The sequence below is a fragment of the Labrus mixtus genome, chromosome 7 (genome assembly GCF_963584025.1).
Source record: "Labrus mixtus chromosome 7, fLabMix1.1, whole genome shotgun sequence".
Classification (NCBI taxonomy): Eukaryota; Metazoa; Chordata; class Actinopteri; order Labriformes; family Labridae; genus Labrus; species Labrus mixtus.
In genome coordinates this window covers 18756426-18773529 of record NC_083618.1, presented here as the reverse complement: position 1 = coordinate 18773529, position 17104 = coordinate 18756426, and the positions used below count along the sequence as shown (strand labels likewise).

At 39.1% G+C, this 17104-nt stretch overlaps 1 protein-coding gene across 1 annotated transcript in view; it reads left to right on the top strand.

Annotated features, from left to right (window-relative positions):
* The window catches only part of LOC132978266 (metabotropic glutamate receptor 4-like), a 188734-nt gene that overhangs the window by 103035 nt on the left and 68595 nt on the right, over positions 1 to 17104 (top strand). The window contains exon 3 of the mRNA XM_061043419.1: positions 1541 to 1757. Coding sequence (XP_060899402.1) covers positions 1541 to 1757 — 217 coding nt within the window. The remainder of the gene's footprint in view (positions 1 to 1540; positions 1758 to 17104) is intronic.

Below are 17104 nucleotides of genomic sequence, written 5' to 3'. Positions count from 1 at the left end.
CTTGTGTTGCTGAAACTTTGTTTTAGATCAGAACTTTGCTCTCTTTGCCAACGCCTTTTATCAAATAAAACGTAAGACAATTTATTCATGTCTTATACTAACTTATCAGATTTGTATCCTATTTTATCCATACATATGTCGTTATTGGTATTTATATTGTCTTATTAGGGCCCAAGAACTGAACAGTGCCCGAGCCCTTAGCTGGTATCTCACACGTAGATGATACCTGGGCGGTTTATCCATAAAATCACTGCATTAGAGAGAGAGAGAGAGGGACACACACACACACAAGAGCGAGGAAGTGAAGTAGTGACAAGTCCTCTGACCATTTGTCCCCCCCGTCGTACGTCCCTCCCGTAAATGCAATGATTGTGGTGCTATTAAATCTAATTTTTCAACTGTAGCTCTGTAATGTCGTTGTTTTATTATGTTTCTGCAGCTGTGGTGATTGTAGTTATGCCCGTCATACGTGTCTAATGTACTATTGGTGAATATAAAAAAAATAAACAATACACAAAGCTGCAGGTGCAGGTGCAGGAGCAGGAGCAGGTGTGTGTGGTGATCTGAGAGCGTGTGTGTGGGTAAGAGAATAGTATGGGAATGGAGTTAAGGTGAGGAGATTAAGACTTTTTTTCACTAAGAAAATACATTTGATATAAAATAATAATTAATATAAGTATATATACTGTATACAAACCTAGCATTAACATAGTAAATACCACCCTGAGACACTTTCACCTAGAAGGATCAAATTTGGTACACATATTGGGCATCCTGAAAAAATTCTCTTTCCGGTGTGATGAAATCCTAACCGATGCAAATCAGTGCCCACAGTTTATAAAAGCATGACCACAGTTTGGCACACAGATTTAAAAACCATGGGTACAGAATTAGTGGCTTTTTTCTTTTAGCCTTTGGAGGCTCCATTTAACACAACAGAATGTTAAAAAGTTTTACTCGCAACTCTTATCACAGCAGGTGAGCCTCCTGGGAGGCTTGTTATCAAGCTTCTGGAAAACCAAGAGTGAGCAGCCAGAGAGAGAGAGAGAGAGAGAGAGAGAGAGAGGTCCACTGTCTGTGTGTCCCTCTTGTAAATGAACTGATTGAGGTTCAGTGCTCTTGCGAAAAACTAAAGTTTCTGCTTTATTTTGGGCTTCGTCCCAAAATTTTCTGCAGCCCCTGTGCGTGCATGCAAACTCCACCGCCCATTCTGTGGGAAACACTGAGTGATTTTTTTTTTTTTGCCATTTCTAGGGGTTCTTCTCGGATTAAATCCGCCTTTGGCATTTAGCCTTTTTACTTTGGATTTGGTTTAGAGGGTGTAGTGTTTATGTTTTATCTTGTCTAACTGTCTTTTATCTCTTATGTAAAGCACCTTGAAATGTCTTGTTGTTGATCGGTGCTACACAAATATACCTTGCCTTTCCTCTGTATATATATATATATATTATTTTCTCTATATTCCTCACTACTTGCTCATAACACTTTTCCCCTATAGCCACCTCCAGCTTATAATGATGCATTTTTGTTTTCCGTGCAGATACCCCAGGTGAGCTACGCCTCCACAGCTCCGGAGCTCAGTGACAACACCCGCTACGACTTCTTCTCCCGTGTGGTGCCCCCAGACACTTACCAGGCCCAGGCCATGGTGGACATCGTCAAGTCCATGCGTTGGAACTACGTGTCCACAGTGGCCTCAGAGGGGAACTACGGAGAAAGTGGAGTCGATGCATTCATTCAGAGGTCTCGGGAGGATGGTGAGTACACATGGCCTCGTATATCATCAGTGCCGGTCTGGCACTGGGCGTGGGAAGATATTATCACTGAACACTTTCTGTACTTTGGAAAATCACTGAACCTTGGAGACATGCAAACAAAAATCAATTAGTGAGGTCAAGTGCTAGATTTCCTTCTGCAGCATGCAAACAGCCAAGAGTCTATTAGAAACTTGAAAATGTAGTATCAGAGCACATTCAGAGGCCATCATTGGAAGTCTTTATGTTACAGCTACATAGCTGCTTGTAATGACAATGGCTCTAGAGTGAACATGCGATCCAAAGAGCCACAGCAGCCTGAGACAACTTTAGTAATAAAGTTTCTTCTCTGGCTCTGCAGTGAAAGCTGCTCACCAGCAGCAGCAACAGTCCCCTGTCTGTGTCACCACTATGTCTATACTGCCACACTGCTGCTATATACTGAGATCAGCTGTTTAAAAATGTAATACCACCAGCAAAAAGTCATGGTAAATACAAGTATGAGTAAGAATAGTATGAAGTATGCAGTTTGGGACACAGCCTAAGTAAATGTACCACAATAATTAATGAGAATGTTGCAATTTAGTCATACAATTAAAACAATTTTCATAAACATTTTGCTAAATAAACACACAACATATCGATAAATGATGTACAAATTAACAAATTGCAATGCAAGCAAATTTGTAGTGCGGTCTAATGTGTTTGAATTGTTCGATCTGCAATTCAAATATCTGTACAGTGCCTACATTATTATTTAGGGTTAGGGTTATTTTTTACTTTCCGTAGATCTGACAAACTTCAGCCTCATTTTAAAATTAATTTGGGTGCTAAAAGAAGCATTCTGAAAAGGCAGGCTCTATTTTGTAAAACACAAATTGATATTTTGTCTAACAAGATTTTTCCTTTGGCCTACAGAATGAATGTTTGTATCTTCTTCCCTCTGTGTTCAGTCCTTTCCAAAAAGATTACTCTGCTGAAGGAGATTGAGTGTTTTGGTTGGCTAAGTGCGAGTGTAATTATAAGGATGAGACTTTAAGGTGCTCCGGTCATGTCTCCTGCTTGCACTGTGCCTGGACAGAATGAGACCATCTTGGCTGTGGTTTCTCATCAATTATGCCTGTCACTCTCTGAACACTCAATCGGCTGGGCAACAGTCGGCTGCAGCTGAGGGATGGAAAATAAGCAATGCTGGCTGAAACAGGTTAGGGATTTTATCTAGTTTGTCTAGTCCTTCCTGCTTAAATTGAGTGTATAATAGTTTAGCTCGGCTGATTCAATCGAGTGAATTACCTGAGATGAGGTGTTAAACAGGGGCTCTGAGAAAACAATGAAATCATGCTAGTTACATGTAGCTATGGTGTAGTCATTAAGTACTATTGCATGATTTTGATTAAAACACTACAGAGGCTCCTATTTATTGTGTTGATCCCTCAAATGCAGTTATCAAACATTTGTGGAAAAGACATAAATGGAAAGTAACTGTGCATGTAGGTGCATCAACACTTGACATTCTGGAGAGTGATAATGCTTGTTGTAATCCATGTAGCGCCCTCTGCTGGTGACAGAGAACTGCTCGCGTAATACAATGATACTCAAATGAAATGCTTTTTGACTGGTGGATATATCTCGTAATATCGGCGAATATCTGTGATAAAATTAGCCGATACGATAGTCACTTGATATGCTAATATCGCCCGATATTCTCAGCTGGCCGATTAATCGGTCCGGCTCTACTTTCTATGTTCACTCTACTTTTGACAACAATTCAAAGGACATCATGAAGAACCTGTGTAGTTCTCAGATAATCTAATACTTGTGAAAATTTTTATTGTGGACATTTTCTTTTTTTAAACACAGGGAGTGCACAATACTCAGGCTTAATGAAGATTCCTCCTTTATTAACCTTTACATATATTCCCTGGCTATTAAACAACCAAGATTTTCTTCAGAAGTGGATAAAGAATACTACAATAATTGGGCATTTTTGCCCTCTCTGAGTGACCCGTAGGAGGCATTATGTTGTTCATCACCAGGCGATTAATGGAAATATATATAATGTGACACTATTAGCAAGCTAGCATAATCAAGTTAGAGCTTCATGTAATCCATCCAGACAAGTTGCATTAGCAATGCTTGTTGAATATTCTTTAATTACCCAAGACTTAATTTCAAATGTGGCGGATGGTACACTGTTGTCTCTATTTCTCAAAATAAATTGTTGTTCTAACCAATATATAGAATCTTAATGTTGTTAAGATTGTCTGATTATGGTACCTTCTTTAGAAGCTGTTCAACGTTTTTCAATCCAACTATCTCATTTCAACTTGAATATTTGGATTTGCTGCTTTTCTTGATGTGTGATATCAAACAGAATATCTTCTGGTTTTGAAATATTCTTGTTTGTTAAACAAGATATTTGATAGTTAAACGATGGACAGCTTTGGTCATTCACTCATAGTGTTTAAAATTGGTTGATAAAGTCAGTAACTGAACTATTTGAAGAAAATAATCACTAGTTGTTGTTGCTTCTGTCGCATCTTCTAACCTGTTGGTGAATCTCTTGTATTTCTTTGTAGCACAGAATGGCAGTCTTATAATTATTTATGATACTCTCACAGTCCATGAGTGGCTTTGTGGTAGTTTTTCACCCTCTAGTATCTCTGCTCAGTATTTTTTCCATTTCAGTAGCAGTAAACAAGTCCAACTATTTTCATACACATAAATGTAAATGTGGTTTGTTCCAGCTCTGACTGGATAATCATTTTTCCAATCAACATAAATCAAATGAAATTAAAGTAACTGGCTCTGGAAAATGAACAGATATCAGTTATTACAAATTTTTCCTGCCAAGTGATTAGCATTTAGTTTGATCTCTTAATTGGAATGCTCTCCAAAGTGTACTCTTACAGAATTAAGCCAGCAATCCCTTGACATCAGAAAGATTTTATGCTGATATATTGTGTTGCAAATAAAATGCTAATTCACTCTTGCCCTTGCCCATTTACTTTGCCAGAAAGCATTGTTTTGAGATTAATATAAAAAAAAGAGCTGAAAAGGCAAATAATCTGAGTCAGTTCCCACAGCAACAACCCTGGCAGAACAGCACAAACCTGCTTGGAGTTTCACCAGCACAGCTTTTCTCTCTCTCTCTCTCTCTCTCTCTCTCTCTCTCTCTCCCTTCCTTTAGAGAGTGTGGAAATATACCTGAGAACAATGTGGGTAAAAAAGCTGATGATGAAAGGTAAATATGAATTCCAGGAGGGTTTTTTGATCTCTGTGTTTGTAGAAAGAACAGTGTGTAGTTCTGGGATTCGGGGGGCCCTCAGTGTTCCCCTCCTCTGTTTTATTTTGTTATTTGTGAGCAGCTTGTCATCTCCCACGCAGTGACCCAGGATGTGACCCCTCCTAAAGGCAGAGATATAAGAGCAGATGTAGCATACCCAGAGATGGAAACAGAAAAAAAAATTGCCTTGTAGCAACAACTTCAGGAAACAATGGACATGTGACAATGTGCAAGTCTCTGTTCTTAGTTTATGTTAAGGTTAAGGTTTTTCCAATAGTTATCAAAGCCAGAGAAATCTATATTTTTATAGTAGTGCAGTAAAGGGACGCGCCATTACAGAGCCGCCATTGTTGCCGTGGAAACACCGGATGTTACTTCAAATACCGCTACACAAGGAAGTGGGAGTTGCGACTGAAAGCTGCCGTACTGTTGCTGTATGTGCTGCTGTGATCAAAACATGATGTAAATTATACCTGGATACATCGTCGGTAAATATATTCTCTTTCTCAGGTCGGTTCTGCGCGTTCGTCTTCACTACGGTGTCAACGCGGAGTTCGGTTTCAGTTGCAAGGAGAACTCCCATGATTCCCCGCCAGCCTCGCCGTCATCTTTTGTTATTGTAGTATTGATTGAGAGCCCCCTGGTGGTGAAATCTACATATTGTATCTTTAATGCTGTGTTTGGTGTACATGTTTTATCATAATATTGCACAAACATCTTTTTTGGTCATTTTCTTTAGTGCCAGACTTACAGAACATTATCTCTTGGCTTTCCACAATCTCTATAGATTATGCAATAAAATTCAGAATTCATAGCCACAGCCAGCGACCGATTAACCTGTCCCATTACTCACCTGACCTCGGCTAGTCACTTGTTTTCTTTAATTAAGGAGTTTTCAATCCAACCAGCATCCTCTCATTTGCGGTCATGATGGACACAGCAAACTTTTAGATGAAAAAAATGTATTAAAGTTCTTCTTATACACCCAATTTTTATGGTCAATTTAAGTCAGCCAATTATTAAGAGCAAGGAGTGTTATTGAAACCTCAACTCAAATCTTGCTTCTCTAGACTGTTAACAATGATGAGGACATAGAAAAGGTCTCGTCCAGGGAATTCCTCTCCCTTATCTGAATAAACGGAAGCCCCTGAAAAATAGCCATCGCCTCCAGACGTATAATAAATCCAATGATAGATGAGAGAGTATAAGATTATATATTCTTCAGTAAATCTGTGAAAAAGGCAGGATGATGTGGTGATGAGCCTCTGTCAGAATAAGCACTTATAAACTGTATATCAACAAATAATTTAGTAGGAATATCTGAAGTAATGTGTTCCTGGATGATATGCACACAGGATGCTTTATTTCTCTGATTTCAAAGAGTCTATCATCTGGAATCCACACACAAGGTCTGAAATGGAAACTTCATTATGGTCATCTTGGGTCTACTTTCACGGTCCGTTACTGCTTACTACTTTGGTATTTATGAATATAAGATTTGTTTTGAGTGCAGCCTTTAGGAAACCAAATACAACACAGAGTGGACAGTTAAATGTGAACAGAAGAAGCCCGGAGAGTCCCATCCTCGACTGCAGACAGCCCTTCTCTCTGCAGAGATGTTGATTACTGTGGAGCAGGCCCCAATAGATGTCATTAATCAAGTTAATGAAACACAATGTCAATAAGGACCCTAACAAGATTCCCTCGCAAAGCGATGGCCTGCTTGACATCAACATGAGAAACCCTGCTAATGGAGTAACTGCTGTCCCTGTTTGACCAGCAGGATTACAAGCATTAGCCACAGAGTTTAGCTGAATAAGAGCATGTGGGAAATGTTTAATCAAGATGAAAATAAAAGGGGGCACACAAACAACTCTGCATTGCTCCTGGGTGATTCATTTGTAGTTAAAGAGAACACAGTATTAAACTGGGTTGAGATTTCTCATGGTAGAAAGTAAGATATGAACCGTGACAGAGGAAGGTTGATGCTAATTAAACATTTTCAGCTGAATCGTACAAAGAAAGCATTTTCAGGGTTCATCAGAAGTTGTTTGTTTGAATAATTCATTACAAGGAATAAAGGCTGGCGGTTTACAAGATTCTTTCTTTTATTCATCAAATCCCAGGAAAAGACCAAAACCAGTAATGTGTACTTCCATCTGTTGCATCTCAACTCCAATCCCATACGTTCCCACTGAAGGCATAAATCTTCAAAGACAGCCCACAGAAGTATACTCTGACTATCCAAAAGGCTTATTAATCTCCTTAAAAACCTTGCAACTGTAGTATTTAGGAAAGAGGGATGGTTCTTGTTTTGTTTGGGGCTATTTCAGCGACGGATTACTCTGGTGATGCTGTGTGCTCAACTTAAAATAAACTAGAGTTCTTTTCTACATCATATTGAAAAATGTCTTTCACAGGCAAGACATAGTCACACAGAATCTCATTTTAACTTGCATGCTTTTCCTTTTAACACATTTTATAGTGATTGTTGTTGTAGGGAGCCTGAGAAACTAAGAATTTCACATGCAACAGATACTATTCTTATGCATTTCACAAATAGAGAAGTTGAATTTGTTCAACCAGTCTAAAGACATAGCTCATTGATGTGTGTTTCATACTAGTTAAACAACAAAGGAGCTTTGTAACAGAGAAAATCAGACATATCCAGCCTTGGCCACAAAGGCGGTGCTTGCAAGTCAGAGCAATTCACTTCGTGTGATCTTGACATTGAGAGCATAACCAGGGATATTCTTTAAAAATAGCTCCATGACTTGTAAGGTTAATTCATGCAGGATGTGGTGATTTCATTAAGGAGACGCATGTCTCCACCCAGAGCAACAGGGAGACGTTTGAACATCTGTATTCTAAATGACCACAGTCACCCGGGGAGGAGATCACAGCACGCTCAACCATGTTCCTGCTTCTTTCCATATGGCCTTTTAATCTCCAGCTCACAAGCGTGTGAGGCGTGTCAGGCAGTTATGTCTTTATTTATTATTTGACACCACTCAAATGACCCCTGAGTGCCTCAGATATGTCCTGTTGCAATTTTTTTAAACACTTACTTGTCATTGCTTAATTGGGCAAGTCGAATGGCTGAATAATCATTGCTCATCTTCACTCTCTCTCTTTCACTCAGGGGCTTCCTGTCAGTGACATAATGGTAATGTATGTCTCTTAATGCAGACATAGTCACAGCCAATTTTGTTAAGCAAGTATCACAGCTTGAACTCCGCTCACATCTAGTCCTGTCCAATTTAATTCTTACCGCAAATCACAATTTGCCTTTCACATTGGGTACGGGATATAAAGAACCTTGCTACTCTGACCCACAAGTAGTCGGATTGAAAAGCCTTTAAGGTAAAACTATCAAATTCATTGTAATGGTACATTGACGTATTAAAGAAAGAATGGCCATCCTTTTTTTTTATCTGCACTCCATCCTAGGAATGTAGTGCAAGTTCTTGAACAATGTTACTTGAGCTAAAGGATTGCTAAAACCTCCACAGGCATCCAACACCTCAAGACCATTTCTAGCAGAAAGCCCTGAAGGTAAATGTCTTTTGTTGGTGTTGGCTCCCTATGTTGAACTAAATTCATGTGATCTCAAAATATTAAAGCTACCAGATTGGAAAATTCCATAATTTATAACATGTTGGAAAGAGAGAGACGTTGCTGTCTTGACTTCATAGTATGTAGTAATATGGAGGGGGGGGGGGGAGTAAGTGGTCTATTTAGAGTATGTGATGGTCACTTCTTAGAGTGATGTACGAGTAGGTATGTGCTCATGTGCATGTCTTTTCTTTGAGATATCCTGCTATCTGAGGATGTAAAAGCCTAGCTTCCTGTGCCTCTCAAACTCTCTTCTTCAGCCTGACTGAGGTTTGCACATTTGTTGCTTTAGTTCTTGACGTCAGCGCACTCTTCAACACCTCACACCACATAATGCTTTCACACACACCCACACATGCACCCCTGATGATACAGATTTAACACACTTCGTAACTCTTGTTATTGATTTATTGAACATGTCTTGTAATAAATTATAAATTTTCTCCTCCAGTCTTCTGCCATGACACACGAGCCAGGTTATGACAAACAAGACACCTTTTATTTAGTTGGTTTAAACACTAAACTGTTGTCCATTTGTAGCAATCGCGTAGTCCATCAGTTATTGTCCAACAACCATCTAGCCTCTGAGAGCATTGTGTAACTTGTCAGGGCTTCAGGTGTAGATTGAAGCAATTAGCAATAAAGTATTTCGGAGATCAGCCTTCTCTGTGCATGCCATAGTTTACAGTCTGACTTGCAACTTGAGAAGTCAGGATGGAGTTTAAGTTGAGGTATGCAGTCGTAGAGCAGATTTTTTTTCAGCTGCACTTGCACATGGATCTCTGTTTATAGAGATTAATTAAAGCTTCATCGTCTTGAGATTGGTGTTGGGATTGCATTATGCTAATGATTTTTTTTGCCCTTCTCGTGAACTGTTTTCATGCGCACATTTTATAAGCTTGCTGAATGCAAGTGGACGATGATACTTGGACATCAAACAGAAATCTGTAAATAAAGATTACATGTATAGTGAATAGCTCTGAATAGGAGATATGCTCGGTAGTGTAGGTTGCATATTGCTGTACTTGGACTTTAAGATGAACAAACAATTTTTTTTTTCTTCATATGAGAGCATGCACTTTGTAATGCGAATATACATTAGTACATATGCAAATTAGGAAAAACATTTGCAACTCTGTGTTGCAGATCCAATCAAGAGAACAGGAAGCCAAAGCAGTGGATTAAGGAGTGGGGGGGGGGGGGTTATGGGGGAGGTTATGGGGGATGATTCACTTTATCCTTCAGTAGAGTGAAAACTGCACAAAGGAATGTGAATTGGTAGAGATAAGGTAAGTGGCTGCAAAGCTAATACAGTTTATGAATAATTACATGGGAAATTTAAAAAAAAGAAAGGATACTGACTATTAGAGATCAATACCACATTTGCTTCCAGTTTAGAGGCTCCTGTGCCATCATGTGCTCCAAAATGAAACTTAAAAATGATATTCATTGGGTGTTATACTGCATCAATCAAATCTGATCAACAATTTACGCTGCAACAATAATTAAAAGCAACACATCAAATATTTTTGTTGAAAAAAGTGATGTAACACATTCAATTTAGATTTGGATTATATCAATTCTTTGGAAATTTGAGGAAAATTAAAATTGAAAAGTATTAACAAGATGTGTGGATAAAGTATTGGATTTTGACAGATCCTTTAGTCTGCTTTAGTCTTCCCCTACAGTGGAGGAGAAAAGGATTTCAATTAGACAACACAAGATAATAGAGTGAATTGAACTGCTCATGCAACTAATCTGGATTACTATTCTGTAACTAATCCATACAGCTCCTGTTCATTAGCGCATATCAATAGCAGTTTTGTCAGAGGGATAAAATTCCACTGAGTACTTTCTAAACATCTTCAAATTAACATCATTACACAAGGCTTATTACATCACTCAATATTATAAAGATTTAATGACGGCATGTTTGAAATCCTGATGTCTTAACCTAGAATACTAAAGTACAAAATAGTGATTATTAAAGACCTTTGATTGGCCACATCAGGTATACCCTCTGTAAATATATTGTGGAGTAAAAACTTCCTGAAAAGAGAGTGGATTAAAACTTCCTCTGGATTTGTTTTTTCTGGACTGTGTTCAAACTGACGGATGGGACAGGATTCCTTCAGCTTGTTTGTTTCCCTCAAAAGCTCAAACCTGTTTCCTACTTTTTTTTTTCTTTCCGAGTGAACTCCTCCATGTCCAACTCTCTCTGCCAACACGTGGACCAAGAGAAGCTGTCTAGGTGCATCAAATGGAGTGTAGTGGGGCGCAGGTTAGCCTAGCGGTTATGTCGCGCTCCCCATGTACAGTACAGAGACTACAGTCCTCGTCGCAGCGGTCTATACTCCCAACGTTTCCTATACCTCTTCAGCTGTCCTATCTAATAAAGGCTGAAGCAACAGTCAACTGAAGGAGAACCTACAGATTTTCCAAAATCTAATAAAATACTTTCTAAGGCCTTTAAAGACAACACATAACAACCGATTTAACTTTGAGATGCATATCACTGCTTGAAATTGATCTCGGACTCTTGTTTCCAGATGTTTATTGGCACATGTCTGTTGCTGTCTCCGTCTCTGCCAATGAAACAGGATAGGAGAGGCGGGGAAGTGTGGAGACAGGAAGCTTGGAAGAGAGCATTAAAATCTGCTCTGAAAGTTGCACAGTCGGCCTTTCACAATTATTTATTTAAGATCTGCAACATATTCTCCATGTTTTAAGAACGGGATCTAAAGTTTTCTTGAACATTGTCAGAGAAGTCACAATAACTATATGTTTACTTTTGAGGTTGTAACTGCTATACCTTCACTTAATAGGTTATTTCAGTAGCCATACTGTCAGTTGTCTGTACTAGTTATATGAGAAACAACACCTCAGTGTATGATGTGTGTTTTCTTGCCTAGGCAATTGGGATTTTTTTCAGCTTCACACTGCCTTTACACTCTGATCATGGGACTCTGATTTCCCAAAGGAGGATGCAGCATCATGTATTGTCTCTCACAAATGGGCTCATGCTCTACTTGGGTTTTGTAGTAAAGAGCTGTGTAGGCTGTTAAAATCTCCAGTGAGCACATTTAAAGAACATGTCTAAAAACCTATGTGGAGTTCCTCGGCTGGATTACATAAACCCTAATGCAGTAACCTCTGACCAAATTCATGTAACACCATTAAACTGTGTGTGTGTCAGCTCAAGAATCCGCAAATAGCAGGAACAAATTATCAAGTAGATTGTAGTAGTGGAACATTTGTGGCTCCGTTTATGACTCACGTGGCTCAGTGATCAGAGCAGATATAACCCAAAACTGCAGGTTTCTCTCTCAGGGGATAGTTCTCCATCATAGTTATTGGCCATTTTCATGTTCAGTTTTGCTATGAGTAAGAAACAGCATTAAATATTCATCCTTTATTGTTCTTTTTTTCTGTGATGACTGGGGTTTCTTTTTGCACCATCTCCCCCCGAGGTCACTTGACAATTAATCAGTGTGAACATAAGTGTGACATCTGTTTCTTCAGCTATTGTTGCTTAACAGAAAATCTTTCCCTGGTCCACTGAGGCAGCTGCCATTTCTCAGACTGAAAGTGTGGATTGGATTGATTAATCCGGTGAAATCAATGTTTGTGCATCAGAAAATTATCCTGTAACTGCTGGAAATAGAGGACATTGCTTTTTACATACCAGCCGTATTTCTAATACCGAACTACAGTCTTTTTTTTCTTGTCAATAACATATGTTTCCTATCTGGCCTGCTAGGATACATCTGGATGCTCTTCCAAGATTATACCTTTTGTATGTACTATAAAAAAAAGTCCAATAGGAGTTACGTAATCTGTATTACTTGTTGTGCCATTCTGGGAATAGTTTTTCAAACGAGACATTTGTAGTTTTTCTCCCTCTGGACACTTTAAATCTGGATAACAAGATTGCTAATTCACCATACAGCCCTCGGCAGAGTAGAGCAGCATTAGTCTTTCCATTAAGTTATCGAGTTAAATATATTGATTCTTTAGGGGGTATTAGTCATGCAAGCAGCAGAAGGACACTATTTGTCATGAGCAGAGACAAGAAGAGTGTGCTCTTACTAATGTGGGTAAATAAAAACGAGTGTAACCCAGTGTGGACAGGACATGTGTAACATTGTGTCACTTATATCTCTGTATTGATTCTATCTGTTTGATATCTCACTCAACATTTGTCTAACCAAAAAAACGGCTTGAATAGTATTCAGTTTCTTAATGCAGGGGAGTTTTCTGTCAGGTACAGTATCTCTGTCAGAGCGACTTTACTTCACAACTCTGGTGTAACTGTGTACCTCATATAGCACTGTACAGAGTGGTTTCACTTTCTGAAGAAATCCAAAGGAAACACAAATACATCTGTCCGTTTGCTCTCCTGCTGAACTATAGTTTCTTTCAAGATGGTTTCTGCTAATGAGCAGGTGGAAGATAAGATTGTTTAGAAGACTTCTTATCCGACATGAATCTTCTGCCTGATAATATTCCTCCTCCAATGACAGCGGCTTGCGTAACACTCACACTTCTACCAAAACCCCAATTTAAAGAGGTCATATTATGCCCTTTTTGGGGTTCGTATATTTAATCTATATACCTACTAAAGTATGTTCACAATAGCTAAAGTTCGAAAAAAAGTGTCTGTTTTCATGTACTGCCGCTCCATGCACCGGCTCGCTTCTGACTCTCTCTCTAAGGCTCTGAAGTGCCCACGTTCAGAGTCCCCACGTGTGCCAAGTCTGATCTGATTGGTCGGCCTGTCGGCTCTGCCGTAATTGGTCAGTTGCTCAGCACGTTTCTCGGAAATGCCACGCCCCTTTTACCATATTGGGAATGCAGCCACTTTGGCTCCGAGGGGAGCAAAAACATTAGCACCTTAGCACTACTGTGCTACCGCAGGCTACGGCATATCGTGTGCGTGCTACAGAAGTTAATGGGCGTGCAACATGAGCTGCTGGGCTTGCCACAACGAGCCAATGGGCTTAGATCAGTGATCTCACACTGACAAGACGTCACACTGGCAAAAAAATTTCAAGGGGGGCTAGAACCGAGCGTTACATGCAGCTAATGCTACAGCTAACAGGAGGAGTGGGAGAAGCCGCGTTTCCGCTGACTTTGAATTTTTGCACATAGATGTGCCTAAACATGCACAGGACACTTGGAAAACATACTGAAGAGCAGATAAAACCAGAAAAAGCATAATATAACCCCTTTAAACTTTTTAACACTGCTTTTTTTTTAAACATCCATTTGTACATTTAAAGGGCTTTTGGATATTCAAAGAGCAAATAGTTAACCATTCAGAGTGTTCTTTATGAATCTGAAAATGACTAAAGTAAGACCAACGGTTGTTTTAAGAATGATTTTCATAATTTCAGTTTTTTTTTTTTAAGAATTAGAAAAGCTAACTACGGCAGCTGCTGGTACAGCTAGAACCCAGCATAGTGTCCCTATGATGTCCCAGGGTACAGTATGGTTCCTGTCCTCTAAACTGTAAACCACCTGTTTCTTGGGGGTGTCGATTGGCTTTTAGAAGTAAGTAGCTAGCAAACTCAGAAATTAACAATGGAAGTTTTTGTATTTAACTCATGGCAATAAACGCATAAAAACAGCACTTTCACAACTTGTCTGAGCTACTCTGGACACAACCTGCCTCCTACTGCAACTTAAAAGCCCATGGAAAACATGGACTCTTTCCACAATACATTTACATTCTTTGTATGTATCTCACACAAGAGAGACTCACTTCCTTGAATAATAAATGTAAGCCAAACTTTGTAACATTGATACAACCCAACTTTCTAAAAGAGGAAGGCTAACACAACAGACAAGGCCCAGCTTGTGTATTTGTTTGCTACTTAACAACATCTGAAAACCTGTTTGGCTTGGACTCCTTTCATTATCAAAAAATTGGTCAACTATTATGGGGCAGCCCACGTCTATGGAGGAGCTTGCACATTTGAGAATGAGCAAACTGACAAGTGAACTAAATCAAGAAATTACCTACAAATACAATGAATGTTACTAGCAAGCAACAGAGGAGCTTGCTTGTAATTTAGTTATTCATCTAGCCCATTTTCTTCATTCAATATACACCTTTGTATTTTTTGGCTTGGAAGTTTTGGTTTATGGCATCCATGGACTAATGCATACAATCCAACACTTCAACTTTATTGGTATGAAACAGCAAACAACCGATCTAATGTATTTCATTCAAGAGGTTGGTGGTTGTGTCTTTAAGTGCATTCCTCGAAGGGCTTGTTGGACTGTCACTGAAGTCAATATTTTGAGCTAGTTTGCTCTCTTGCTAATGGATACGCTTGCTACATTGCCTAATGGAAGTGCTTGATATCTGACTTGTTATCCCGTTAAGTGACAAGATATGGTGGTAGCAACATTTCTGAACTGAAGACGTGTTTGGAATACACATATTCAAAGTAAACCAGATGATCTACATGTGTGATTACAGAACTTTTTCATCTCTATCTATCTCTGTTATATGAAGTACATTGACCAAACGAGATAGTGACTTGGCAGTGGCGGTCTTTGACGTATAACATCCGGTGTTTCCACGGCAACGATAAACATGTGGAGTCAGTCATGGCAGCTGCCACGACAAAGAATTCTCTGGATTTGATAACTTTTGCTAATATTTGAAGTACTGTAAGTACACAACAAAAAAATATTCATATAACATGGGTTTATTTACTAAGATATTTTAGTGTAAATAGTTTGATACAATTCTACATATAGTACGTTTAAGGTCACCATTCAATCATTCACTTCCATTGATACGACACACCTTTACCACAGAATAGTGGAACCAGATTCATTCATTAGAAGCAGTCAGTCATTATTTGAAACTTGACCAAAACCAATGATTTCCACAAGTAATTTACATGAACTACCTCTGAATGGATGTTTTTCAAATCCCTTTAGAAATGATGATACAAGATTTTATACTGTAAGATTCAAAAGAAGCAGAACTCAATACCTTTGTGATTCACTATTCAAGTATGAATAATCTGCTCGTGTATTCATATTTAAAGTTTGAAGACAAGCAGGTTATTCACACATCTGCTAAGAGACCCTGAAATGAGTCCTTGTTCCCTTGTAACTCTGAAACAAAGCTTTTGTCTTGTTTCCGGAATAATTTCATTACTCAGTGGTACTCCCCACTGTCACAAAGTCACAACAATTTCTAAAAACCTCCTGCTTCCTCTAATGGGGGATAAATGCAATTTAACTCCTGCAAAATGACCTTGAAGGGTCAATTTAGAAGCGATTGGAAAGACACCGTTGTGTTAGCGAAGGGGAATCTGTGTCATAAGGGGGGATGAAGAAGGGCTTTAGTGCCTTATGTGAGGGGAAAACATGGCCATGAACCAACCACTGAGTATCAGGGACAAGCAATCTCCCGACACAGTATGCAGAAATAACCTTGATGGTGGAAACAGAATTTGATTTAGCTGAAAAATATAACGGTGATGCTGTATTTCCAACAGGATTTCCATATGGTAATAGGCTGCACAGTGAGACACAAATAGGATTCCAATTGTCCCATTAGTCCTGATGAAATCAGGAAAATGTCGAGGCTAGGCTTAACACCCAGTATTGATTAGAGCTGATGTCTGAGGAGTTATAGTTATTCCCATCCATAAGCATTAGCTTTTCCAACGACAGCTGCAGAAAAGAAATGTTCTGCTTTGCATTAATGCATTGTGGGAAGGGATTTTTTCCTCAAAGCATTCGGTTCTGTGAGGATAAGCGCACACCACTGGGATTTACGAGGCATAATATGCTGATTAATGTGTTTTTTAAAAGTCTGTGCGGTTTTGCATTTTGACCAACTGGGCCCTCAGACACATTTAATAGTTTCCCTTAGGCTTCTCTTATTTTCTTTCTCATTCACTCGGAAGACCTAAAGTAACCTAGATTTAAAAAAGACATTTCACAGCTTCATAAAAGTGTGACACTGCCCATCCATCTCAAAGACAAACAGTAGGAGGCTGAGGCAATGTCATAAAACTCTTTCTTTGTTCCAGTATACGACACAGCCATTTTCAGTGAAGGGGAAACAAACAAACAGCCTTTCATTTGTTTTGTTGCCTTTAAAAAGTTTAACATAATCCTTTCCATTTTCTCAGACAGATTTCAAACTCACTAAGAGGTATGAAAGTTTGGAGCTTTCTCAGTGAAACGTGAGTGAAAGACATTGGCTAGCACTCAGGAATTCAAGTGTTATTGCAGACATTACACTGGAGTCTTTTTGAGGTTACGGGGCCTCTGTGAGAGCGTCTCTAATTTGATTTTGAATGAGGAATCGAGCAGGAATGATACAGCCTTGCAGGATTCACAGGATGAAATTTTGACATAATGTCAGTTTGACTTAGGGCATGTCATTTCCATTACAAATGACAAGGCGCTTAAC